At 39.7% G+C, this 27,168-nt stretch overlaps 1 protein-coding gene across 1 annotated transcript; it reads left to right on the plus strand.

Annotated features, from left to right (window-relative positions):
• The first annotated feature begins 7,781 nt into the window (after nucleotides 1-7,781).
• On the plus strand, nucleotides 7,782-27,168 carry LOC5570708 (poly(ADP-ribose) glycohydrolase). The gene is made up of 3 exons (XM_021845188.1): nucleotides 7,782-8,191; nucleotides 8,256-9,746; nucleotides 26,446-27,168. Exons 1-3 carry the CDS (start codon nucleotides 8,179-8,181, stop codon nucleotides 27,087-27,089), a joined length of 2,148 nt encoding a protein of 715 aa, XP_021700880.1. The 5' UTR covers nucleotides 7,782-8,178; the 3' UTR covers nucleotides 27,090-27,168.

Here is a 27,168-nt window from a genome sequence, read left to right on the forward strand (position 1 = left end):
AAATGTGCAAAATTTCCCTTATAAGATGTCGCGAAAAGGCCTTCTACGTACAAAAGTGGAGGCGATATGCGTACATATATCATGTGATGAATAATAACATACAATGCGAGGGTATAAATATTCTACCGAATCAACCTGTGATATTATGCGACTTAACTTATGATAACAAATGTTGATTTGACAGCTGCTACGGATTGATGCGACTTACTTTGTACGAGTGTACGAGACGAAACAAAATGTATAAGGCCCAGATAGCCGTAGCGGTAAACGCGCAGTTATTCAGCAAGACCAAGCTGAGGGTCGTGGGTTCGAATCACACCGGTCGAGGATCTTTTCGGGTTGGAAATTTTCTCGACTTCCCAGGGCATAGAGTATCTTCGTACCTGCCACACGATATACACATGCAAAAATGGTCAATTGGCATAGAAAGCTCTCAGTTAATAACTGTGGAAGTGCTCATAAGAACACTAAGCTGAGAAGCAGGCTCTGTCCCAGTTGGGACGTAACGCCAGAAAGAAGAAGAAGAAGTGAACTCAGAAAAGAAGTGTTTTATGCGAGAAAACTCATCAAACTGACGAGTTTATCCACGGTGTTTTGCGGGTTTGATGTAATTAGTATGAATAAACGAGTTGTAACGTGAACTTTCATGCGATTTCTGGTTGTCTGGGATGATCGTTGGTCGTCAATCATGGTCCCCTCGACGGTCCCTTCCATTAGATGGTATAGCAGGAGATTGATCAACTCGGAAAGCTCTTTCGGAATATACTCTGATGGGCATTTATGAAGTTTCATAGTCTGCGAGTTGAATGAATAATCATAGATCGTCATGCTTCTAAGGAAAGAGAACTTACTTGACAAAGCGCTGGTCAACCTGGGTTTTGTTCAGACAGATGATTTTGGAAATGTTTAGGAAGCTGTTTGCTTTGAATATCTCGTTCTCGATGGCAGTGTTCATTGCGGTTTGTTTCGACTAAACAAGCTTGTTGAACCGGAGCGAACAACAACAAAATTTCAGCTGTCAAATCTAATCCTGCAGAAAAAAAAGATAGGATGTGTGCCCAGATTGCGGTGCTGTGGCAAAAAGTGTGCCGGGCACAGTGAGCCGAAAAAATAACTATTTTAGCTGACTACGCCCATTCTTAAAACTACCATGGAATTTCAGACCAATTTACTATGTTTACGGTACACCCCACCGCATTACTGGTACATTTGACAGAAATAATTTACACGCAGACAGACGTTCAAGTTAGACTCAGCCACTTGTGTAACATGGCCGCCACAAATCGCCAAGTGGCAATAACCTAACAGATGGCGTTAGTGGCGAATGCGTCCCGCCACCACCCCGATCACATTTCGTTGACAGCATGACACACAACCGCTCCCACAGCCGACGTGCTCAACGCTAAAAACTATGCATCTTTTTTTTGCGCTGGGTGGGTGATGTTCCCTTTTGGATATAATTTCTCATGTAAAAGTTAATTAAATCCATTGTAATTTTTACCACAAGTTGGGGTTTAATTTACTCACAGATTCATGCTAGTATAATACTCTTGAATGATCGTTACTCATGTAAAATAAATTGGCGTGAAAGTACCACAATAGGGTCCTAAAGCCCTGTCCCAATTTTAGTGCCAAACGCTTAAGTTTAGGCCAAAAACACATATTTACTCAATTTTCTAATGTTTTCCGTTGGTTTAAGCCCAAAAACCATTTTTTTTAGATTTTGCCGCATCCTTTGGCTTAAACTCAAATTTTGGGTGTGTTTTGTTTTCCGTGTCCCTTACGAAATGTCAGATAGGAACAACCCCAGTGGTCGAACTAAAACCCCTGTGGTGTTTTTGTCGACTAAGCGAACGTCAAACATGATCAAAAGTGTCAAGGTTCATTTATGGACCAAATTTTTAAATTAAAGTTTAAACATGATATAGCCATTATTTTAGCGGGAAAAATTGCTAAAGTAGTTATAGTAACCTGCTTTTTCGTGTTATTAAATAAAAACAAGATTTCATTACAAATTTTAGGACCCAATTGTGTGAATCATTTTTGAAGTGATTGTTTTGATAGTTTTGTTCAGTGGGTGGTGGACTGGGTGGTAAGCGAGACGATGAAGCCACGTGGTTTTACGAACTGTCACTGTACTGCAGCAATTTGCTACTTAAACGTCTGTCTGCGATTTACAACAATCTGATTCCTATTACAGACATGGTAAAATCAAGCGCATTTCTGGTCTGCTGAAAATTGCCGGTGCGAGCGCTTAAGTTAACCCATTAAAATGGTAGTTTTTACGGTTTTTACCGCACAATATTTTTGCGTGTAATACAATTTATGCAGTGATTTTCTCGAAAAGTGTGAATTGTGGGATAGGTCTTTTTAAAAGATACGCGAGATTTCCCCTCAAAGTCGACATAAAAAATCAAAAACAAATTCGTCGGATTTTGACAGCACCTTGTTTATCATGTTAGCAATTTACGGTTTCTTGCAAAATTGAAATTTAATATCATTCGATTACGAGACGTCGGAGTTACAACACGCGTTCCTTGTGGAGAGTGATTAGAAAATTATTTCGAAGAGTGATTCATATTACGAAAAACGTTTCAAATCATAAACTTCAGCACATTTCATTCCAATACTTTTAATTAAATCAAAAGTGCACAAGTAGATTAGTGAAAAGTGTGATTATAGTGCGATAGGACGCTAAGTTTGGTGTTACAGTGGAAAAGAATTATCCAGGAAAAAACAAAATGGCGAACGAAGAAGTGAAAGAAAAATAAAAATGGCGGACGTACAACAGAAAGAAAGCCAAATCATGACGACAGCAAGCACACCAATGGAAATTCCATGTGGAATTACAAATGGCGGATCGAACGACGCGACATCGAATACGAGCACAAGCACCGGTCAGAGAAAAGTGAACTACCAATATGAAAATGGCGATCAAGGACCGTTCCGTGTTATGGTGGAGTTGATCGACACACAAAATGGGAAAATAAAAATCAACAAGTTATCGTTGGCCAGCGCACTTCGTAAAATGCCAATGTACAAGACCCACGTCATTGAAATGAAACAGGTGGGACGAAACAAGCTGATGGTTTATTTCAACAACTACCAAATCGCGAACAGATTGACGACAGATGCGAATTTGAAGGAGAAAAATTACCGAGCATACATACCACGACACCTGGTCTCTGTCACTGGTGTGATTGCCGGTGTGCCATTGGATATTTCGGAGGAAGAAGTTATGGAGGAGATGCAATGTGAGTATCCAGTAATGACAGTGTACCGTATGAATCGACACGTTAACGGACAAAAAGAACCTACAATGCGATTGAGCATTACGTTCAGAGCACCAAAACTTCCAGAGCGCGTTAGAATTTTCTGTTGCTCGGTTGGAGTTAGAGCTTTCTACAGGAAAACTGTTCTGTGCCAAAACTGTCTGCGTTACAATCACCAGACATCAAATTGTAAAAGCAAGCGGAGATGCAGTAACTGCACAAGGACACACGAAAAGCAGGAAGAATACAACGAGTGCAAACAACCACCCCGATGTTTGTATTGTAGAGTTACACACAAGACAACGGATACCCGCTGCCCAGAACGTACCAGGCAAAATAACGTTCAGGCGATTATGGCACGCACAAATCTAACCGCGATCGAAGCTGTGGAACAATTCCCAATCCAAACTAGAAACTATTATGAAGCATTGGTTGAAAGCGCACAGGAACCAACGCCTGCTGAATCCTACGCTACCATGACAGCCGGAAAGTACAGGGAACGTGTCGCCACACCCCTCAGACCACGGAAGCGCACGGGAGACATCGAAGCTTCAACCAACATAGCAGAGCAAGTGGTGGTAATGAAGGAGAAAAAGAAGAAAACCGACGGAGAACGCCAAACGAATGGAGTGGCTTTGTTCAACAAGTTCAAAGTAACGGAGGCGGAAAAATGGAAGACCCAGCTACGGCAAGCAGCTAAACAACAGAGAGAACAGGATGATGACATGTATGATCCACAGCCCACCCCAATGACGAGCATGGCAGGATCATCAAACCAGGAGGATTTTTCAAGGTTTGTTTCGAGTATGATTGGAGAAGGTAAGGTAAACCCCTTTAGTTTGGAACTAAAATAGAAAAATGTAAAGCATTGAGAATAGCATATATGTATGAAACAAAATAGTCATGTTTTGATTAAAATGAAAGTAGTACAAGCGAATGTTCAGAGTTTAAAAAAAAATAAAGAAGAAATATTGCGAGTATTGAATGACATAAATTATGATATCGGGGTGTTCTCGGAGACTTGGACACGGCCGGGAGAAGAAGCAAGTCGAGCATATCGAATTAGTGGTTATCACCAAATACTAGCAGCAAGATCAGACGGTTACGGTGGAGTTGGTGTATACGTTCACATGAAGTATAACTACCAACAAATAGACGTCTCGGTACAGTCAGAGCAGATCCAGATAATAGCTGTAAACGTTATGAAGCTTAATATCATTATTGTTGGAGTATATGTGGCGCCATCCATCTCCGCTAACGACTTTGAAACAGAAATAAATTCTATATTGTCCCAATTTGAGAAGTACACCAGAGTGATCATTGCCGGCGATTTTAATTGCCACCATTACTCGTGGGGTAATAGCTACTGCGACAGGAAAGGAACCATTCTTATGGACGGTGTAAATGGTTCGAACCTTATCGTAATGAATGATGGTTCAAAAACATTCATCCCATTAGATACTTCGAAACGATCAACAGCCATTGATCTAACAATATGTTCGGCCGCATTATATTCACAAATAGAATGGAAAGTTCTTTCAAAATCCATTGGAAGAAGTGAACATTTGTTAATAGATGTAAATTTGATCACATCTGACAAAAACGTTAGGCCACTATTTGTAAACCATCGTAAAATTGCCAAAGAAGTCGGCAGTTGGAATCGAAACGACGTACAAAACTTAGAGGACTTCAGGAAAAGGGTCAAGCAGTGTGTGGAAAGAAACAAAACAGTGAGTAGACACACACCCAAGGCGTGGTGGAACGATAAGGTAGAGAAGGCATGGCAGGATAAGATGGAGGCTGTGAAAAGGTTCCGTAGCTGCAGTACTATAGAAACGGCGATTGAAGTGAAAAAATGTTCGGCTATTTTCATTAAACTCAAAAATGAAGGTATCCGGAAACAAATAGAAGTACTGGCTGAAAGTGTAGATCCACAAACAAGTTCGAAAGTGCTATGGAGCAAAATTGCAAGGATATCGGGGAAAAGCAGCAAAAGAAGGGTCAATAATCCGGTACAAGAGGACGAAAAACTGGGAGAGGAGTTTTTGGATATACACGTTGGACCAAATGATGTGGACCTTGATGTACCATTATCTTACGGACCTGTATGTCAATATAATCTTATGAATGTAGAAAAATGGAGCAAGATTCTGTCATCGAAAAACCCAAAATCAGCGCCTTCCGGAGATATGATTACCTATGGCATGCTTAAGCAAGTGAAACCAGAGGTTAGAGATATCATTATAGAGCAAATAAATCAAATGTTCATTTCTGGTACACTAACGTATCATCTTAAGGAAATCAAAATAGTAGCGATTCCAAAGCCGGGTCGTGATCAGAATACTGTTCAAGGTAAACGACCCATATCATTAATCCCAACTATCACCAAGATCGCCAACACGGCCGTCTTGCAGAAAATCCAGCAACATTTAAACAAAAGATGCATCTTGCCAAAACTTTCATTTGGGTTCAGGAGAAACGTTTCCACGTCAACGTGTCTCAATTACGTGGTGAACGTAATAAAACAAAACAAGAGAGCAGGTTTTATCACGGCAGTGACATTCCTTGATTTGAAAAATGCCTACAATGCTGTTAAAACGGATCTTTTGGAAGAAATCATGCAAGATTATCGATTCCCAGCAGAAGTCATTATTTGGGTCACGTCCTTCCTGAAAAACAGAAAAGTTATAATGAAAGTCGGAGATAAGATGCTGACGAGGGTGGTGAGTAATGGACTCCCACAGGGAGATGTAATGTCTCCCTCACTTTTCAATATATATACGGCGAAACTGCATACGACGATTGACGGTGATGTTGTTTTAGTCCAATTTGCGGATGATTTCGCTCTAATAGTAAGAGCAAAGTCCGTTGAATTACTAAACCAGAAAATGCAAACTCAATTAACAAACTTTGCATGTGAGGCTAAAGGTCTTAATTTAGATATAAATCCAGACAAGACCAAAGTGATCCTGTTTCATGGAGGAAACAACATTTTAAATATCAAAATCGATAACACAACGATAGAGATGGTTAATAGCCACAGGTACTTAGGACTACAAATTGACAGATTTTTGGGATTTGGTGGACAAATACGAATTGCAAAAGGTAAAATACAAGAACGCCTCAAGATGTTGAAAGTAATATCCAGCATTCGTAACGGCGGTCACCCTCAAACAATGAACCTAGTGTACAACGCTCTGGTCAGAAGCTGTGTGGAGTATGGGTCATCCGTAGTCAATAACGCATCAGCAACAAACAGGAAGTCAATTCAGACAGCTCTAAATGGATGCCTAAGAAAGGTCACCGGGTGTAGCAAAACGACACCTCTAAACTCATTGTTAGCAGTAGCGAGTCAAGAGCCATGGGATATACGAAGCGAATATATAACATGTAGAGAAATTGCAAAAATTATTGCACACCAAAATCCAGTTTACGAACAACTGCGAGAGCTTGATGAATATGAAGGGGACAATGAAAGGTTGACTTACCTAGAAAAACAGTACTTAGAACACCAAAGCGTTTTCAAGAGCATCAGTCCTATCCGGATGGTTGAGTCTCATCCAGAGTCAGAAGACATAGGTATCAATATGAACATAGGAACCGTAATCAAGAAACAAAATACTAATCCAAGGGTAATGAAGCAGATGGTGCTGGGGCTGATTAACGGCAAATATAGGACCAGGCCAAAAATATACACCGATGCATCGATTTTCAATGGTACTTGTGGAATCGGAGTCTTCGTGGAGTACCGGAATAAAAGGATTGCGCTTAGACTGGAACACCAAACATCCATCATGACGGCTGAACTACTGGCAATTAAAGTGGCATCCGACGAGATAAAAGCATATAAGACGCGGAATGTAGTGATTTTCACGGATTCGCTATCGTCCTGTACGCTAATCGAGCACAGTCAAAGGGACTCAGAGAGGAGCGAAATAGCAGATGAAATCATCCGAACCTGCCGGGAGTGGAATGTCGATATCCAGTGGATCCCGAGTCACATCGAGATTGGCGGAAACGATTTGGCCGACTCCTTGGCTAAACACGGAGCACAACATGGAGAACTCTTGGAACACCCGATTATGTTGAAGGATGCTTTTTTGCAATTGCTGAAAATAAAACAAGAAAAAGTCAACGCCTGGTATGAAGACTATGCCAAGGAAAAAGGGAAAAAGTTCTTTGAAATTCAACCAGAATTCAAGGAAAAGCCATGGTATTACAATTTACCCTTCAACAATGTTGAAACGAGAACTCTGAACAGGCTGTTAATTGGACACGACTACAGTAAATACTGGCTTCACAAAATGAAGTTAAAAGACAGTCCAAACTGCGATTTCTGCGACGAGACGGAAACAGCAGAACATCTTGTACTACACTGCAAACAATACTCGCAAATAAGAAAAAAATATGACTATGATGGCAAATTTCAAAATACAAAACAGCTATTCGAAGCGAAGGATATTAAAATTCTTCGGGAAGTTGTCGATTTTTTAAAGAAAGCACAACTAAAGATATAAAATGATCGAAAAATAGTTCCAAACACAAAAAGCACGAAAACCTTCAGACCAAAACAAACCACGATAGGCAAAGGCTGATGAGCTAATCAGCTATACCGCCTACTGAGAGCAAGACGCTGCTCAGCAGCTACAGGGGTGGGCTGTCAAATCGACGTAAAAGAAACAGATGGATGTATGGTCGCTGTCACCTATCCAACCAACAACAGAAGAGAAGAAGAAGAAGAAGAAATTTAATATTTCCGATAGTTTTGTATCTATTTATTCATAATTGTGTAATTGTTATAGAAAATAATTGCCGGTGTGTAACGGTGTAACGTTCATCAAATCAAGTAAGCGAAAAATAACGAAATTCGTATTTGTGCGCATTACTCATTGCGAACAACAGCAGAATGGATTCAGTTGGTAAGCCGCAATCGTTGTTCATATATGTTTGAAATAAATACTAAAAAGTTCGATTACACTGCAGAGACAAGTGAGGCGGAATTTCCCGTCTTGGACGGGGAGGATGACCGCGCTTGGCGTGGTGTTCCCATGGACACAATATATCGCGGCTTGGGCCGATACGAGTTGCGCCATTTCCCTGAAGTTCGCCCGGCTGAGGATCACGTTGTGTTGTACAACTTGCCGATAGATGATCCAAACGGCACGGAACCGCCGAAGCCGCGTAGGGCCTACAACAAGTGGGATGCCAATCATGTTCGGCTGCCCTGCTCGCACCGTAGCCAATATCCGGTGGAGCAGGAAGATGGGGGAACAACGCTGGAGAGTCGATGGGAATTGGTGCAGAATGCTCTCCTGCAGCCAATTGCCAACAGCCGGGAGCTGGAAAGGGCTATCCTATCGTACAACACGAAATATGCCGGCAGTTGGAAGTTCAAATCGCTTCATAAGCTGTTTGAAGAAGATCTGGAAGAGGAAGAGAGCGCGGGATTTTTCGAGTACACGTTACCAAAGATGATCCGGTTGGCGTTGTCGCTGCCGGATTTGGTTCCCGGAGCCATTCCATTGTTGAAGCAGGGAAGCAATAAGGCCATTTCACTGACCCAGCAACAGGTGGCCTGTCTCTTGGCTAATGCTTTCTTGTGTACGTTTCCCCGACGCAACACGCAAAAGAAGAAATCGGAGTACAGTCTATTTCCGGATATAAACTTCAATCGGCTGTTTCAATCCGGAGGACAATCAGTTCTGGAAAAGATCAAATGTATCTGCAATTACTTCCGGAGAGTTTGCTCGAGAATGCCTGCCGGAGTGTTAACGTTTCAACGAAGATATATGAACCCAAAGCAATTTATAGACTGGAGTAAATGCGATGTTATCGTGGGAAGAGACACAGTTCCAATCCACATCAATTCGGAGGGGACGATCGAGGACGAAGGCAAAGGGCTGCTTCAGGTGGACTTTGCCAATAAATATCTGGGCGGGGGCGTTCTTGGACATGGATGCGTACAGGAAGAAATCCGGTTTGTGATCAATCCGGAGCTGTTGGTCAGCAAACTGTTCACGGAAGCGCTCAAACCTCAGGAAGCCCTCGTCATGATGGGTTCGGAACAGTTCAGTGAGTACAGTGGTTATGCGTCCAGTTTTACGTTCGCTGGAGATTTCGAGGACGAGACCCCTCGCGATGCCAGCGGTCGACGGGAATGCTACATAGTAGCGATAGATGCGTTGCATTTTGTGCAGAGTATTCACCAGTACCGGGAGGAATTGATGCTCCGGGAGTTGAACAAGGCCTACGTGGGATATTATCATCCACTGTCGACGCCGGCTCCGGGAGTTGCCACGGGGAATTGGGGCTGTGGGGCATTCGGAGGTGATGCCAAGCTGAAAGCGATGCTGCAATTGATGGTTTGTTGCGTGCTCAGTCGTCCCTTGGTGTACTACACGTTTGGAGATAGCGATTTGAGGGATCAGTTCTATGCAATGTACACGTTCCTGGTGGACCACAAAGTTAAAGTTTGTAAGTAACATTTGTAAATATCTATAACATTCATCAGAATTTCGTTCCCTAGGATGTAAGAGAAATGTTGACGTGTTACTTGCTTTATGGAAGTCGAAGAGTTCTCTGCACTTCGACAAGAAGACACTGAGAGTTTGGATATGGGAAAGGATTCGTTTTGATAAACGATTGATAAAGATATAGTTTGAAATTAATACGTTAGTATCTATATACATGGATAACCGATGCTGATAGTGCGGTTCCCAAGCGAAAATGGGTCTATTCCGTTTGGCATAATGTCACTTGCCATAACAGTCGTTTGGCGTAATCGTCATTTGGCATAATAGTGGAAAACATTGGATTTGATCAAATTCTTTCCATTAAGCAAATCGGTTTTGATAATCTGATCGCAATCGAACATTTCGTTGGCAGTTATTGATATGACATACTATTAATCTCCTACTGGATCTGGCCAGCTTCGTTAAAAACTTTCTAACCAACCGTCGTTTCCGGGTCAGTATCGGGAATCATCAATCCAAAGAAATTCCCGAACAAACCGGTATTCCAAAGGGATCGGTTATCGCCATTACGCTCTTTCTAGTTGGAATGAATGGTGTCTTCCAATCATTGCCGAAAGGCGTATACGTACTGGTCCACGCTGACGACATCTTTCTGCTAGCCACAGGGAAACACCCGAAGATAATCAGGCGAAAATTTCAGGCAGCCGTAAATGCAGTCGCCAAATGGATAAACAAAGTGGGCTTTGAAATCTCAGCAACCAAATGCGCAAGACTACACAACTGCAATTCGAAACACCAACCACCAAACAAGAAAACCGGTAAGATCGTTGGCGTCACCCTCGACCGGCACCTCTCTTTCAAAGCCCACTTTAACAATGACCGATCGGCATGCAAGTCCCGAATCAACTTAATGAAGCTTAAGAAATAAAAAGAAAAAGAAGCGATCGAACGTCCAGAATACGAGTTGCCGACGCAATCGTTAACAGCCGATTGTTTTACGGGATCGAAATTACGGGTCAACGCTTTGACGAACTGGTCAGCAACCTAGGGGGAACCTACAACAACGCGATCCGGATAATCTCGGGACATCTGCCTTCCACGCCAGCCGACTCGGCCTGGGCCGAAGCCGAAGTCTTACCACAGACAAACAGACGTAACACTTAGAACAAATTTCGATCAAAATCATAGTCACGAGTACATGTACGCCCAATGCTAAAATTGGTGTGTTTGGCCGACGGGCCAACAGATGGCGGTAGTGTGTAAACGTCAAACGTGAACAAAAACGATGCAAGCGCTGCAGGTGGTGGATTGGCCACCTACCATATTTTTGAATCGATCGTTAAAAAGGTGGTTGATGGACAATGATGAGAGTGTGACGTCTGTTTGTCTGTGGTCTTACCTTTCCGATACAAATTGGCTAACAGCATTGATAGTAGGGCCATCAGTTTCTTGGAAAGAACCAAGAACGACGGATCGGAGGCCTGCGTCAAAATACAGACCACAGTTGATAGCCAGACATCGCACGCGTCGGACGTCATTCTTTACCTCTCGCTTTGTTTCGCAGTTTTTGGAAAATGTCCGGTGCGCGAAAAAACACCCTAGTGGTTGATTTTAGTGTGCTACCTGTTCGCCCCGAAGTGGCTAGAGTGCATCAATTTTTGGAGAGTGAATTAAAACTCCAATATGCGGATATTAGGAGCATTCAGTTGCATCACTCACGAAACTGTGTGCTCATCGAAATGAAGTCACATGAAATCGTTGCGCGCTACCAAGCAGAACACAATTGGAAGCGATCAATGATTTGTGGAAACACAAAATTTCGGATTCCCGTGTACGTGGATTGTGAGGCAGTGACGGTTCGTGTCCACGATCTTCCCCCGGCGATGAGTCACGCCACCGTCGCCGACCATATGTTAAAATATGGAGAGGTAATCTCCATTCGGAATGAGAAATGGAAGCATTATTTCCCGGGACTATCCAATGGAGTGCGAGTTCTCAGGATGAATCTGCTTAGACACGTACCTTCATTCATTACAATTGAAAATGAAATTACAATGGTGTCTTATTTCAACCAGCCTAAATCCTGCCGCCTATGCGCGCAACCGCCCCATCCTGGCAAGAAATGTCCAGATTCAAGCATCGCTCCTGCTGGCAAAACACTTCCAGAATCAACAGCATCGACATCTTCCGTCGGGCTGTTCACTAAGGACGACTTCCCGCCGATAAACATCGATCATCAATCTCCTTCTCCAGATAACGTAGAGGAGCCAGAAGAAACGAATCAAAATAACGACGACGTGTGGACTGACGATGACAAAGCATCCAGCTCATCCACAGAACACAATGGGACGACAAACAAACGACGGCGATCGAGGCGGGTCAACAAAGAGAGTGGAACGAAAAAGACTTGTTCTGATCAGGGTTCCCCAAACACTGATCATGCGCAAATCAATACATCTTCTGATGGAAAAAATGCTATTTTTGAAAATAAATGTAACAATGGTTTTGAACATTCTACGCATAGTAGAAAGCAGAAATCGGCTCTGTAAAGCTGGATACGGCGTGTGAGCCTTTAAATAAACGAACTAAAAAAAAAAAAAATACAGACCAACCAGATCCTGGGGCCTTCCTTAGCCGAGTGGTTACAGTCCGTGGCTACAAAGCAAAGCCATGCTGGAGGTATCTGGGTTCGATTCCCGGTCGGTCTAGGAACTTTTCGTAATGGGAATTCCCTTGACTTCCCTGGGCATAGAGTATAATCGTACCTGCCACACGATATACGAATGCAAAAATGCCAAATTTGGCAACGAATGCTCTCAGTTAATAACTGTGGAAGTGCTCATAAGAACACTAAGCTGAGAAGCAGGCTCTGTCCCAGTGAGGACGTTAATGCCATGAAGAAGAAGATACTAAGGTTCGTGGCCGGCATAGAGCTCCCTCCGGTATCTGAGCGACACCGTAACGGAGCCAGGAGCTGGTCCGCTAGGAAAGTAAACGTGGATAATTATCTGAAGCAAAAACTCAAGGAAGGTGGCAACCCAAGGATAGCTCAAGCTCTCTTCCTGGACCGGATCAGAACCAAGTACAGAATATATAATTTTCGGTACACGGACGGGTCGAAGGCCCTCGGAAAAGTGGAGATAGGCTGGTGCGGCATCGGCTTTTGGGAAAGCAGGAGCCTTCCTAGCCAATGCTCGGTTTTCTCGGCAGAAGCAGCTGCCATATTTCAAGCAATCTTGCAACCATCGGACCTTATCGGGCCGGTACATATCGCCACATGTACATTCAGCTAGCACTTTCATGCTGCCTTTATCGAGCAAAAATGCAAAACCCCGACAACCGGAAAAATCGTGTCACCACTGTGCTCGAGTCATTTCGCATTCGGGTTTGAAAAAACGTTGGGAAGAAAAGATTACAGTTTTGAAGAGCCGTGACATTTTTTTGTTTTGAACGGTCATGGTTTGCTTTGGATGTTGATGATCGTGTAGAAAAATGTGAATGTCGAGGCAGTAAATGTTTGCTACAGTACATTTCCCATCCCTGATTTCTAGTAGATTTGGAGCCGCTGAATCTGATGCCGTTCTCAGGAATGTCCATGCACGTCACAATTTTTAGCTATAGGTCGCCAAAGTTGTATAAAACACTGGTTTAAATGATGTTTACATGAAATTTAAGGTATGATTTATCAAACTTTTCCAATCCAGCAAGCATGCAAAGTTTAAGTCCTATAACTTTCATTTTAGATATGATTTGGTTGAAATAAATTTTGAGCGTCGATAATATTATGAACTTTGCTGATAAGTATTGTTATACATATAAAGTTTGAATTCTGTGGCAAATTTAGCAAATAAATTGCCTCACAAGCTAGCAAACTTGCATGCAAGTTGGCTGAAATAGTTAAATTTTACATTTTCAACCACCAATATCTCAAAAACTAGACGTGCTGTGAAATTTTTGAAAACGGCGATGGATTCAGAAACCCTCAATTAATTAAATAGCGGTATTTTTATGCTTCAGACAAAAACATGTTCCACTGTGTTATTATTCGGTACACTCAATATATTTTACGATCGCCGGTACTATTTTTTGACATGTTATAATAATTGATTGAAATAAATAGGATCGTATCTTGGATTTAAAAATATTGAAGGAGCGTTCTTCTTTTATGTTCTGTGGCAGTGAATTATATAAATTGATTCCTTTCATCATAGTAGGTACTATCCCTGGCAACACTAGTTCTTGTTAGAACAACATGTAAGTTAGATTGCTGTCGAGTATGATGATTATGTATGTCAGAAACTGTTATCAGCGTGAAATTACATTTGATTCTTTTGTTAATAATTTTATAAAAAAGCACACAGATTTCATGTTTATGAAGTAAGGATAGTGGCAATACTTTCTCGGAATATAGTTGATTTGTAGGAAATAATCTTGGCAGCCTCATTATGGTTTTAATAACAGAATTCTGAATCCGAGCTAGATAATGGATTGTAGGTGATTTTGAACAGCAGAGACTCCGAAAATGTCTTTATGTTTGTGTAGATGAGTGTCGTTCTATCTTGGCATGGACAGCAACAAGATCAAGTTACTAATCGATGGCATGAATTCGTATATAACGATTTTCACAATTTCGTGCGTAATTTGAAATTTTGGCTCCTTGCTTTATAATAAGTTTGGGTTCTGACACAGACACTTATTCTTTTTTCTTTATGTCTTTAGAGTCTTTAGCGTGTTATATCTTTGATTGTACCAAAACAAATCAGGAATCATTTTATTGAACGTTTTAAAAAAAAATATACTCCGTTCGTTTACTGTGAAGAGGTTAAGCAAGCAAATAATTCAAACTTTTAAATGGACAATAGTTTTGCTCCTACCTCTTACCTCGAGAGGAAATAAAAAATCACATCCATGTTTTACTAAACCATTGCCCATTGCACGGTGACGTCATTAGAAAATCGCTCTCTTTCCCTCCTTCGTGAAATCTGAAAACAACGGTGCCAGTACCTGTCAAAGTTGACAGGTACTGGCACCATTGTTTTCAAGTTTTGTTGAAGAGCAAAAGAGAGAGAATTTCGCCGTGCAATGCCTAATAGCCAATCTTATAAGGTACCGTGGGGCAAGTGGGTAATGGAATTCGTATAGTTGAGATTCTTCAAATTCTAGAGACTTAAAATTTAAATAAATGGGGTTGTGTATATTTTATAGTTTGACTCCCAACAAATATAAGCATTATGCTGAAATTGATTTTTATGTAGAATTAAAGAAAAAAAATACATAAAAACTTTTTGAAAAATGTCCCCTTACTTTCCACTTGCCCCATAAATGGGGCAAGTTTATCTTTTTGTACAAAAAATTTAAAAACTAACAGTTATACTCATGATTTATATTAACTTTAACATTTATTGAAGCGTCCCAATGAACAATAACATAAGTAACATGTAAACAAAGAAAAAAATATTCTTGTCAGTTGCATTTTTCTTCTGTTCAGTTATGTTTGCTGAAATGATTCGACAACATCATAACTACAACATTTCCAATGTTTATTTATTAAATTTATCAACAGGCTTCGTAGCCCCAATGATATTGTCTGAACTAAGGACGGCAATACAAATTTAAAAAAAGAACTAAATCACAAACATAATTTTGGTCACAGTCTTAAACATAATCATAAACGTTGGCAGGCAATTAAAAAAAACACTTTACATATAATCACAGACAAACAGACGTAACACTTAGAACAAATCTCGATCAAAGTCATAGTCTCGAGGACATGTACGCCCAATGCTAAAATTAATGTGTTTGGCCGACGGGCCAACAGATGGCGATAGTGTGTAAACGTCAAACGCGAACAAAATCGATGCGAGCGCTGCGGCTGGTGGATTGGCCACCTACCATATTTTTGAATTGACCGTTAAAAAGGTGGTCGATGGACAATTATGAGAGTGTGACGTCTGTTTGTCTGTGATATAATCGTTGTCGTTATCCGCTTCTACCAGCAAAAAACTCCGAAAATCTTCGACGAAGCGATTCACGGGTGAGGTGGAAGTCAAACAGTACGGCAATCCTGTTGAAGACGCGCTGGATACCGATGATCGCCCCATGCATTCCGTAGTTAGTTCTTCGTAGTGGCAAGCGTAGCATAACATTGTTCCGGGGTGATCGTGACTGGGCGTGTAAACCAATTTTTTCCAGGATGAATGCACAATCTATCTGTCCTTGTAGCGTGTCTGCAACCGTAAGAGCTCTGCAGACGTCCCTTCTGGTGCGAAGTAGCTCTAGATCAATCAGCTGGCATCGACTCTCGTAGCTTGGCAGTTGGAACGGGTTTCTCCATGGCAGTTTCCGAAGTGCAAACCAAAGAAAACGGTGCTGTACGGGCTCAATCCTTTCGGAGCCATTGTCGTAAGCGGGGCTCCAGACTGCGGAACAGTGTTCCAAAGTGGAGCGCACGAGCGAGCAATATAGGGACTTTAAGCAGTAGACGTCTATGAAGTTCTTTGCAATCCTGAAGATGAATCCCAATGTTCTGGATGCCTTGTCGACAATGTACGAAACATGCGGCTTGAATGTCAGCTTTGAATCCAGAATCACGAGATCCTTTACTGGGTTCACACGATCGATTGTAGTTCCCAGAAGGCAGTAGTCAAATATTATCGGCTGTCTTTTCCTTGTAAACGTTATGATGGAACATTTCTTTGGGTTAACTACCATACGGTTCAGGAAACACCAATCCGCAAAGTGATCAAGCTGTTGTTGCAAAAACCCACAGTCGGCAATGGAGTGGATCTTAAGAAACATTTTGAGATCATCAGCATGTGATAGCCGAGGACTTCTGATGGCCGAATGACCGTCATTAAAATAGATTAAAAAGATCAATGACCCCAGGTGACTACCTTGGGGTATGCCAGACGTAGCATAAAAGCTCCCAGATCTGCAGTCTCCCATCACCACCTTCAACAGGCGACCGGTTAAATAAGTTTTGAACCAACTAGAGAGACTGCCACAGACGCCGAGCCTTTCAAGCTTAGCGATCGCAATAGTATGGTTCAGCTTGTCAAATGCGGCGGACAGATCGGTGTAAATAACATCCGTTTGTGATCGTTCTACCATGCTGTCGGTTATAAATAATGTCAAACAGAGCAAATTGGTGGCGGTGGAAAGACCGGCAGTAAACCCGTGTTGATTAGGACAAAGATGTTGCTTGCAGTGCGACAGAAGTGGTTTCATGATAACGAGTTCGAAAAGCTTCGACACGGCACATAGCGACGTAATCCCTCTGTAATTGTCAACGTTGCGCTTGCTTCCTTTTTTGTGCACCGGAAACATGTGTGCAATCTTCCAGTTAGAAGGAAATATGCCGCTCGAAAGTGACGAACGAAATAAAAAAAGAAGGGAGCTCAGCAAGCCGGCGATGTGTTTCTTTAGGAGTACGGACGGTACTCCATCAGGTCCAGGATTGTTGGACGCTTTCAGTTGCTTTGCTGCTTCTGAGATCATTCCATCGTCTATTTTGATTGCACCTAATGCTTAGGGCGATGACATATTGCAGGAGTAGAGAAGGGATAAAAGGAGAGAAGAGAAAAGAGTCAAAGCTCTCTCAATGCAAACTATATGGAAAACGCGCTTACCTGGTATACTGAAGGCGAAGTGAAGAGGTTCAAAGAGATCTGTGGAAATCATTTGCTGCTTCGACGCGCAAGAACGCTAGTGACCGCTAGAGGAATATGATATGACTGCGCTCGTTCTTGGCGTAAATGGAGCACGGATCAGAACGTATGCTAGTAAATTAAATCCACAAATAGGGAATTTTCTAATTAAATGAATTAACTTTTGTAACTTATCATAATTACAACTGATTTATTGATAAACTGTTACCGTGATGAATCAAAATCCGGACAGGACCAATATCCGGACACTCTGGTGAAATTCAATCATTTCAATGTTAAATATCCTTCCTAGTGTGAGATTATTATTCCTACTATTAATGTTAACTATTGTTGACCATTGCAACATGAATCGACATCAAGTTAGTCTTGTAAATCATTAACAAAGACAAAAACAAAAGTCGGTTCCGCTAGGACGCGTTTGCTTTCAAAATTAACGATAACCAAAGAAATTCTACTCAATGCGCCATCGCGTTTCGGCGATTCATCACGCGTTTGTTACGTGCTTATCATATGTGATTCATGTTCTGTAGTGATTTGTTTGTATTTTGTTCTCGGTAAAGTCAATAGTTTCGAAGAAATTAATGAAATGCATGTAATTCTGTGCTAGAAAAAGACTGTCCGGATACTTATATGTGTGGTTTCGAATCCTGACACAGTGTGTCAGCATACAATTTTTCAAAGTTCAAAAAGAAATACAACATCATAATTGTTCGAAAACCTGGAAAACTCGTTGAATGTTGTACCGTTGTGATTTTAAATAGTATTAACTGAAAATGTTTGTAAATTATGTGTAATTATTGGGGGAACGACGCACATATCACAAGTATCTTTTGAAGACTTCAAAACCTACGTTTTATGATGTTTCTGTATAATCCAACAGAGGAACAACATTATTTTTACAAATCCATGAATCTTTGTATCGTGATATCAAGGTATGTTTAATCGTTTTTATTTTTTTTTAAGAACAACTGCGATTTTTTTAATGTCCAGATTTTGATTCATGTGTCCGGATTTATGGACACGACATGATGCAGAATTAACTCAATTTACATTAAATTCATTGTAAATTTGGTGAAAATTATCAAGTTCTAACCTAAAAGCTATCATCCCAAAGTAATACATAATAAAATAACGATTAACCAATCGTATGCAAGCATTTGAATATGTGTATCATCTTAGGTGTCCGGGTTTTGATGCATCACAGTAATCAGTATTTTTGTTTTCTATATTATTTTATTGCTTTCTCCAGTTGATTACTACTTCAGAACATCTTTTATCATTAAATGTGGTGGAAGAATCCCTACTTGGTATTGTTGGCGAAAATGAAAAACTGTTTTCGATCGAAATGGCATTTGAATATAAACAAGAACAGGGGTGAATAATATTTTGCTTGTTCAGCACTAATCTCTCTTTTAAATATCTATATTTTTCAACATTTTTATTACAATCATGAATAATTATAATTCGTCAATCATATATTCCCTATTTCTATTTGTCTTGTTTCCTGTATACATTTTCCTCATAAATCGAGATAAAAAGATGTCGAAGAATATGTTCAGTTGATCATGTAAGCTCAGGCTTTGATTTAAACTTTCATCAGTTTGAATATTCACTCTTGTATAATTTTCAGAGTACTCTTGGCTTTATGTAACTCCATTTTGCTGATTTGAAGAGCAGATTGTTCACTGTTAGATGATTTGACAGCAAATAAACAGAAATACAGAATGATAATACTGACATCTAAATTAGAAAAAAAATCAGATGGATTTTCCATCGAAAATTGAAATTCAAGGTAAAAGCAATATTCTCCGTCCCAACCTCACCTATCTAAAATAATCTATCCAGCCCAATGTGAAACAAAACCAAAACAACGCCATTATGGGTTCCGGGCAATTCGATCGGATAAACCTTAAGTAACTGTTTGTAAAACGCCTCTAAAAACAGGAAATCTTCCTAGAGTTCTTGATTACGATTCAATATCAAGCACCAGTTCAATAAAATTTTGTGAAATATTGTGTGCAACACTATCATCCAAAGAATTGCTGTTCCATTACTCGATATTTCCATGAGTCGATGGTCCCTTCAAAATCGACTCATGGAGGTTTCACTGTATCTAGATATTTTGTGCAACACTATGGCTTACGTAAAACAAACTTGCTCCTTGTGGATCACTTGTCAATGCGGTATATAAAAAATCGACAAGGCATGTTTGATAAAATCTAAAACTATATTACTTAGAACAGACAGAAAGCGAGGATGTGAAAGAGGAGCGTACGCGTTGAAGGTCTCTCCATGCATGTTGTATGAAAATCGCGCTTACCTGGCATACTGAAGCGATGCGAAGAGGGATGGAAAGTGTGGTCAAGCGTGAAAGCAGTTCGTGTGGTGCTTCGACGCGCGAAAACGCTTGAAGATAATTTGAACTATTATTGGCAGCACTAATATTGCGCGTGAATTTCGAACTGATGAAAACAGTTGGGAGTAAACTAAATTAACAAACACAAAAGAAAAGTTCTTTTTTATATTTGAAAAAAAAAAATGTGTGCTTTGTACCACTGAACTGATCTTATACATTAAATTCCCCAAAGCAAAATTATCACTCGGCCATTCCGTAGAAAAAAAGGAAAACCACAATGTTCCATGACTTATAAATAAGAGAGTTGATTTGTTATCAATCATTAAAACCATAGCTTTTACTTCAATAAAACGGGAAATTGCTCTCAAATTTGATCGATTATTACCCGTTCGGAAAATCAATATTTACTTAAAAATTAACTGCAATTGGAACCATTCGTGATCTTGTTTATATCGATGATTCAAGTTTAGAAAAGATTCCCATAAACCATTTAAAGTACTCGTAGAAAAGGTATGCAATTAACATACTATTTCATTCCATAGATACAAACATGATATTATATCTATAACTAGTGTATTGTTTAAACTTCCAGTCGTCGCGCGGTTAACCACCGTCAAAACCACTACACTGCTGTTGAGGACGAAAAGCGAGTTTTTTTTTTCAAAAGTGTTTTACAAAATACAACAGCGCGATGACTGAAGTGTTAAGTGAATTTAAAGAAATTTTTCGTTCATAACAGCAGAAGTTTAATAATTTAATTTTGATTGGAAAAAGGCATTCAATTTCAAAATTCTCGAAAATTATAACTTTTTTTGAAAATATATTCGGTAGGCTTGATAGATATCATTTTTTTAATTTCTTTATTAGTATCATTTCAAACATTACATTCATTTCTTCTGTGTGTTCTGTGTTATTAGACAACACTATCATCCTAATTCTGTAAAACAAATTTAAGATTTTATTAACAACATATTACATTTCATTTGCTGTAGCAGTTCAGATTTTTTACAGGTGAGTTGATTTCACCTGCTTATAAGAGAAAAAAACACTTACTTAACTTAACTTAACCTAAAAATATAACGCATTAATCGTGGCAATAGAAGATTGTAACGTTTTTGCCTGAAATTATCAATTATTTTATTTGACATTTGTTCCAATATTTCAACATTGGATATTTTATGTAACACATTAGTACTATACAAGGGAGGAAGCTTCAGAATCATTTTCAAAATTTTATTTTGAATTCTCTGAAGAGCTTTTTTTCCTGGTTACAATCACAACAGCTAGTCCATATTGATACAGCATACAACATGGTTGGCCTGAAAATTTGTTTGCATATCAAAAGCTTGTTCTTAAGACAAAGTTTTGATTTTCTATTAATAATGGGATAGAGACATTTTACATATTTGTTACATTTGACTTGAATGACCTCAATGTGATTTTTGAAAGTTAAATTCTTATCTTGCATGAGCCCTAGATACTTACCTTCATCTGACAAATTTATTGGAACCCCTCTCATCGTGACAACATGTCTACTTGAAGGTTTCAAATAAAGAGCTTTTGGTTTACGTGGGAATATTATTAGTTGAGTTTTGGAAGCATTAGGAGAAATCTTCCATTTTTGCAAGTATGAAGAAAAAATATCCAAACTTTTTTGCAATCGACTACAGATGACACGCAGGCTTCGTCTTTTGGCGGAGAGGCCTGTGTCATCCGCAAACAAAGATTTTTGACATCCCTGACTCTGGTAAGTCAGATGTGAAAATATTGTATAATATTGGTCCCAAAATGCTGCCTTGGGGAACACCAGCTCTTACAGGAAGTCTGTCAGACCTGAAGTTCTGATAATTAACTTTAAATGTACGGTTTGACAGATAACTTTGAATTATTCTAACAATGTATGTTGGAAAATTATTTTTTTTTTTAATTTTACAATCAAGCCTTCAGTGCCAAACACTGTCGAATGCTTTTTCTATATCTAGATAAGCAAGACCAGTAGAATAGCCTTCAGATTTGTTGGAATGAATCACTTTTTTTATACACGTAAAAGTTGATGAGTGGTCGAATGTCCATTGTGGAATCCGAACTGTTTATTGGCAAAAAATGAATGTTCGTTGATGTGGGCCATCATTCTGTTCAAAATGACTTTTTCAAAAAGTTTACTGATGGAGGAAAGCAAACTGATTGGACGATAGCTAGAAGTTTCTGCAGGATTTGTGTCTGGTTTCAAAATTGGTACAACCCTAGCATTTTTTCATTTGTCAGGAAAATATGCCAATTGAAAACATTTGTTAAAAATATCAACTAAGAATGATTAGCTACTTTCGGGAAGTTTCTTGATGAGGATGTAAAAAATTCCATCATCGCCAGGAGCTTTCATATTTTTGAATTTTTTAATAATAGTTCTCATTTCTTGGTGGGGATTGCTCATCAAACCTTCCGGTCCGCCTCATAGTTACGTACTATTTGGTGCTGGGTGTAGTTCTTGTTTTTCCAGCTGTATTGAAAAGCATGAGCCATAGTCTTTGGCATACAATCGAATCTATCTTTAGCAGAAAAGAACCGAAATGTCTATCGACGACCGGTGATTGCTAGCAGATATAGTGGAGAGCTTGTCTTGAAACGTTCATCGCTTCAAGCTAGTTGAAAAACTGAATACACTGATTGCCTGTCGATCAGAGCCGAACTAGGCATAGATCGTATACATACATCTGAATCTACATGTCTCCGATGTATTACATCGTTCCAGGTGGGAGTTATCTGATATGTGAATATGGTACCATAACAGAATTTTCCATCTGAACGAAGTGATAAATCATAATATTCCGCAAACTGTATCACACATCTACAGAATGTATTGCGTGAAGTTAAGACACAGCAGAGTATTGGGTACATAGGACCAAGTCCCTGCCGGGTGGCGCGAAACTGGTGAGCGATAGACAATAGAATCAACAACACTGCCATAAGGGATAGTAAGCATGTGACTATTGTCGAAACTATGATTAGGAGGCAAATCAACATCCCAAGATCAAATTTTTGTTACAACCCAATGTAGGTATTATTAAATTAGGCTGTAGAAAATGATAAATATCTGATCACTTAGGAACCTTGCAACAGGTAATAAATGCTCGTAGTCTGTTTTCTTCGAATACACATGTATAAATTGTTAAAATTGCCGAATCATACGCGGAATTTATTAAACGGATCATGAAATTAGGACTGAAATCATAATGATGATAGATTATCAACTTTCCTTTCGTCTTGCTATTTGTTACCGTTAGAATCACCAAACTGATTGGTTTCCCACTACTTACACCAATACAACAGCACGAAAACTGAAGTATTATAATCGCGCGTTGGAACTTTCAATATCCATATATTACATCAATAGTGAATTCTTGTATGTAGCCAGTATAAATAACAGAATCATCAACTTCTTGAACATTCTTTAACTGAAAACAGGATGCTTGTTTTATCAAACATGCTCAATCTGCACCTAAAATCTCGAATCCAAATAGTTTTCTAAATAAAAATTGTGTCTAAATAAAACGTGTAGGCCAACAAAACATAATTGAGTAGGAGTTTACAAGTTATTTAGCACATGAAAAGCAGTTTAAATTAATCTATTACTAGATCAACACTAATGCTCACATTTTTATATTCTCATTTCATCATGGTCCTCATTGCTCGAGCGGAGACGAACACCCTGGAGATGGAAAAAATCGACAGCGCTACGATAAGGAAACGTAACAGATGAGAAACTATCGATACATTGATCAATTATAAAACCCCGTTTTAATGTTAACACTTTGTTTCTGTTTTTTCTGTTTTTTTCGTTTCAGCAATCAAATAACCGAACCAACTCTACTATCTTTTCATTTCTTCTTCGTTATACTTATAGTCCTTCTGGCACTGAACCGAGTGGTGCGCCTTCCGCTTTCTTACTGGTGCTGTTTTTCCTGTACATTTGGCATAGTGTCGGAGGTGGTGTACTGTATTTGCTATACAACGCGCTACTTTCGATATTGTGCTTGGCGTGTGGGGAAGCAGTACTAGTGGTGAAGCGGAGGGCGCCATTCGGTTTAGTGCCAGAGGGACTATATCTATTTAATGTATCTGAAGCTTGTGGGACCGCTTTAATTCCGGCGCCTGCTTGTGGAAGATCCCGGTGTGCTAAACGGTATAGGACATGTTAACGGGGGAGGCTTGGTAGGTCCTCACCCAGCCCGTGTCTAGATGGGCGGATAATTGTCTGCCAGGGTGTGGATTGAGCAATTACAATTACAATAGTTCTCATTTCTTCCAAATCAGTATCCCAGGAATTTTCGAAAACGTTCTCTTGATTGAGAATATTTTCGAAGTCCTGAGTAACTTGATTTTCTATTGGACTGGTAAGTCCTTAATTAAAATTGTGCGCACTTTCAAACTGCATAGCAGTTTTCTTCTTCCAATGCCGGTATTGGCTTCTGAGGTTTTTTTTTTAATTTTAGATAATTTCCAAAAATGCTTAGAGCCAAGGTACAATTGAGAAATTTTATTTTCAAATTTTTTGTTTCTTAATTGAGAAAAACGTTTCTAGATTTCTTATTTATTCTGTTATATTTTTCTCCAATTTTTATGTTGTTCCGCCCACGCAGTTACGGATCACCCACAGTGACGGATCACTTTGGCGTTCAACATCGAATAACTTGCCCAAAACATAAACGTTTACGTAAAACATGTTTTTCCCATGTTATACTATTTGTCTTCTACCATTTGTAATGTTCAACCGCTAAATAACGGTGTATTTGACAAATGTTTAGTTGGTACCACATAGCTATCATTATATGGTCGTTTTCTGTAAGAAGTGCCGTCAGCATTCATAAGCTCCCACAGGTGGTAAAATTCAAATGTTATAGCATAAAACATGCTCGTTCGCTTCGATTCAGTATGAATTCATCATTGGAAAACATTTTTCTTGATTGTTGATTCTAAATACCAAATATTAGCACTTCTAACTAGTGATCCATAATATGGACCAGGAAATGATTGTTTACTACGGTTATGGATCACATCCAAAGAATGTAGATTTCTTCGCACGCCATCGAGAAGCAGTCTTCCTGCTTGATGAGAAATGATTTTAACAAACTTGCTACATTCTACAGAGTCGCCTTTACAGGCCTCTGTTGATGCGAATGGGACATGGGAAAGGAGAAGAAACCGAATAGAGCAGCCGTGCGCGCTCTCTCTCCGGTCGCAGGCAGCATGCTGTTGCCGAAGCACAAAATCAATGAAAACACGGAGCGCATTGAAACTCTTTCGAAACCTCTTCCAATATGCCATACCATTTTTACCTCTTCTCTTCTCTTTTCGCCAACACTTCACTTCACTTCTCTTCTCTTTCGGTATGCCATCAGCCTTAGTCGTTCAAAGGAACATTTCCGGAAGTGAAACTTCATGGCTGCTTAAAGTCTCGCTGTTAAAAACCATAGAGAACTTCTCTGCGAATAGCTGGCAAATTTCCTGAGTAGATGATCCCGTTCTCCCATTCAATTCCATTGAAGAAGGCAGCCCGTATGTCTTCCGCTGCTCGTTAACGTATTTCCAGAAAGATTTTGGCTTCAATTTGAATTTACGTTTAATGTTAGTTCTTACATCATGAGACAGCAATTGCATATCTGCTCTGTAGAATCTCCACCGCTCATTATTTGTTTTAAAGAATGTCGGATATGACGTTGGATAACGTTTTGGGAGAAATCAAACGGAATCCTTCAATAAAGTATTAAGAATCTTTTTTATGTGGATAGACCTATGCCCCATTTTTATGTTTTGAACTAGCTTTACATAGACATTCCACGAGATTTCAGTGCGTTTTTTTATATTGGAACTATTCAATCAAAGTCTTTATTTTAGTCGGCTGTCCGAAGTAGACATATCAATACCGTTTGTTTGGCATCCTCGTTAGAGAAGTTCTATGATTTCTAATAGCTTCTAACGCTTTGATTATACTGTTTGTTTGAATTATAAGCACTTTCTGTTTTTCTGTGATAATTGCGAATCATGTTCACTTATAGCTACCTAAGGAGAAAACACAAATTCAATCTCTAATGAGAAACTTTCACTTGCCCCACGCAATTAGAAAATAAATGGTATTTCAATTTAGTTATTTTTAGATCTACGTCGAATATATTCTAAAACTTTTTTTCATTACAGTTTGAAACTGTCAGAGGAGACAACTTAAAAGTGGTACAGACAAATATTTTCCGCAACTTTGTTCCACTGAAATTATTAAAAGAAGATTACACGCCGCCAACTTGTTACGAAGTAATAGTTGACAGGTTAACAATCTTTCGCTCTATTATGCAATAGTGGCTAAAAAATATGGCAGGAATCTCTTACCTTTCGTAATGTTCTGAATGTCTTCAAAGGTTTACGCATGAGTTTAAAACGTTGATTCACGTACTCAGTAAAATATACTATTTTCACTTACCCCATTTACCCAATTGCCCCGCGGTACCTTACATAGAATTGCATCCTGTTTCACAATTCTCGCATAACTTATGAAACTTGGATGAATATGCTTTTTTGATGAATGGTGCATTTTGGGGACTGGAATTCTGGAGAATGGTTTCGTGGAGAATGTTATTAAATCCATTTGGGAATCTAACATGTACGTACAACTCATATTTTCATTTCAGGCGAAATTTGGCGAACCCTCAAAGATTTCCGGAAACATAATTTGCCACCCAGTAAACTGTATGCTTACTTCTACCAAGATTACTACGATAGGAAAAGTAAGCCATCTTGCTTCAATTTGAAAAATCTGATGCCAAAAGAAAGAACTCCGGAGCCGAAAGCAGAAAGTCCTTTCCCAGAGGACGACGAGTTAAATGACGAAAATCTAGCTAATTTAATGACACATTTGGACAATGAAGAACAACCCTGTTCCTCTACGTCGCACGACTCGAGCAAGATCTCCTCCTCGGTTGTAACTCAGTCACCACAGAAACCTTCCTCTCGGGTATCGCTTATTGCCGAGCTGGATCGCAACTATTACACCGTTGGACCTGGTCCGGCAAAAAAGCTGTGCCCTTCCACATCGCCATGCCCCAAGGCAGAAAATGACAAAGAGAATGACGGGGAGATTCAGGTGAAAGAAGATTCCGTGATGATCCAGATCGAGGACGAGACCAAAGATCGAGTGATTGTAAGTAGTGAAACTATTAGGTGCGAAACTGATGAAATTGGAGAATTTGTCGAAGCGAGTCCACCGGAAGAAGCACGGAAGAAACAGCAACGCAGAACGATATCTGATTACTTCTCCAAAGGCGTTGGTAAGTAGTTGCTATCGAGATGTTGTTGACTAGTCGTTGAATTTTAAAATATAAAAAACAGGTTTGTAACTGTTACAGTCCTTGAAA

This window comes from Aedes aegypti, chromosome 1 (assembly GCF_002204515.2).
Source record: "Aedes aegypti strain LVP_AGWG chromosome 1, AaegL5.0 Primary Assembly, whole genome shotgun sequence".
Classification (NCBI taxonomy): domain Eukaryota; kingdom Metazoa; phylum Arthropoda; class Insecta; order Diptera; family Culicidae; genus Aedes; species Aedes aegypti.

Coding starts and splice junctions, on each gene's coding strand:
- LOC5570708 (XM_021845188.1), top strand. Junction 9,747..26,445: donor GGACCACAAAGTTAAAGTTT/GTAAGTAACATT, acceptor TTTTCATTTCAG/GCGAAATTTGGCGAACCCTC.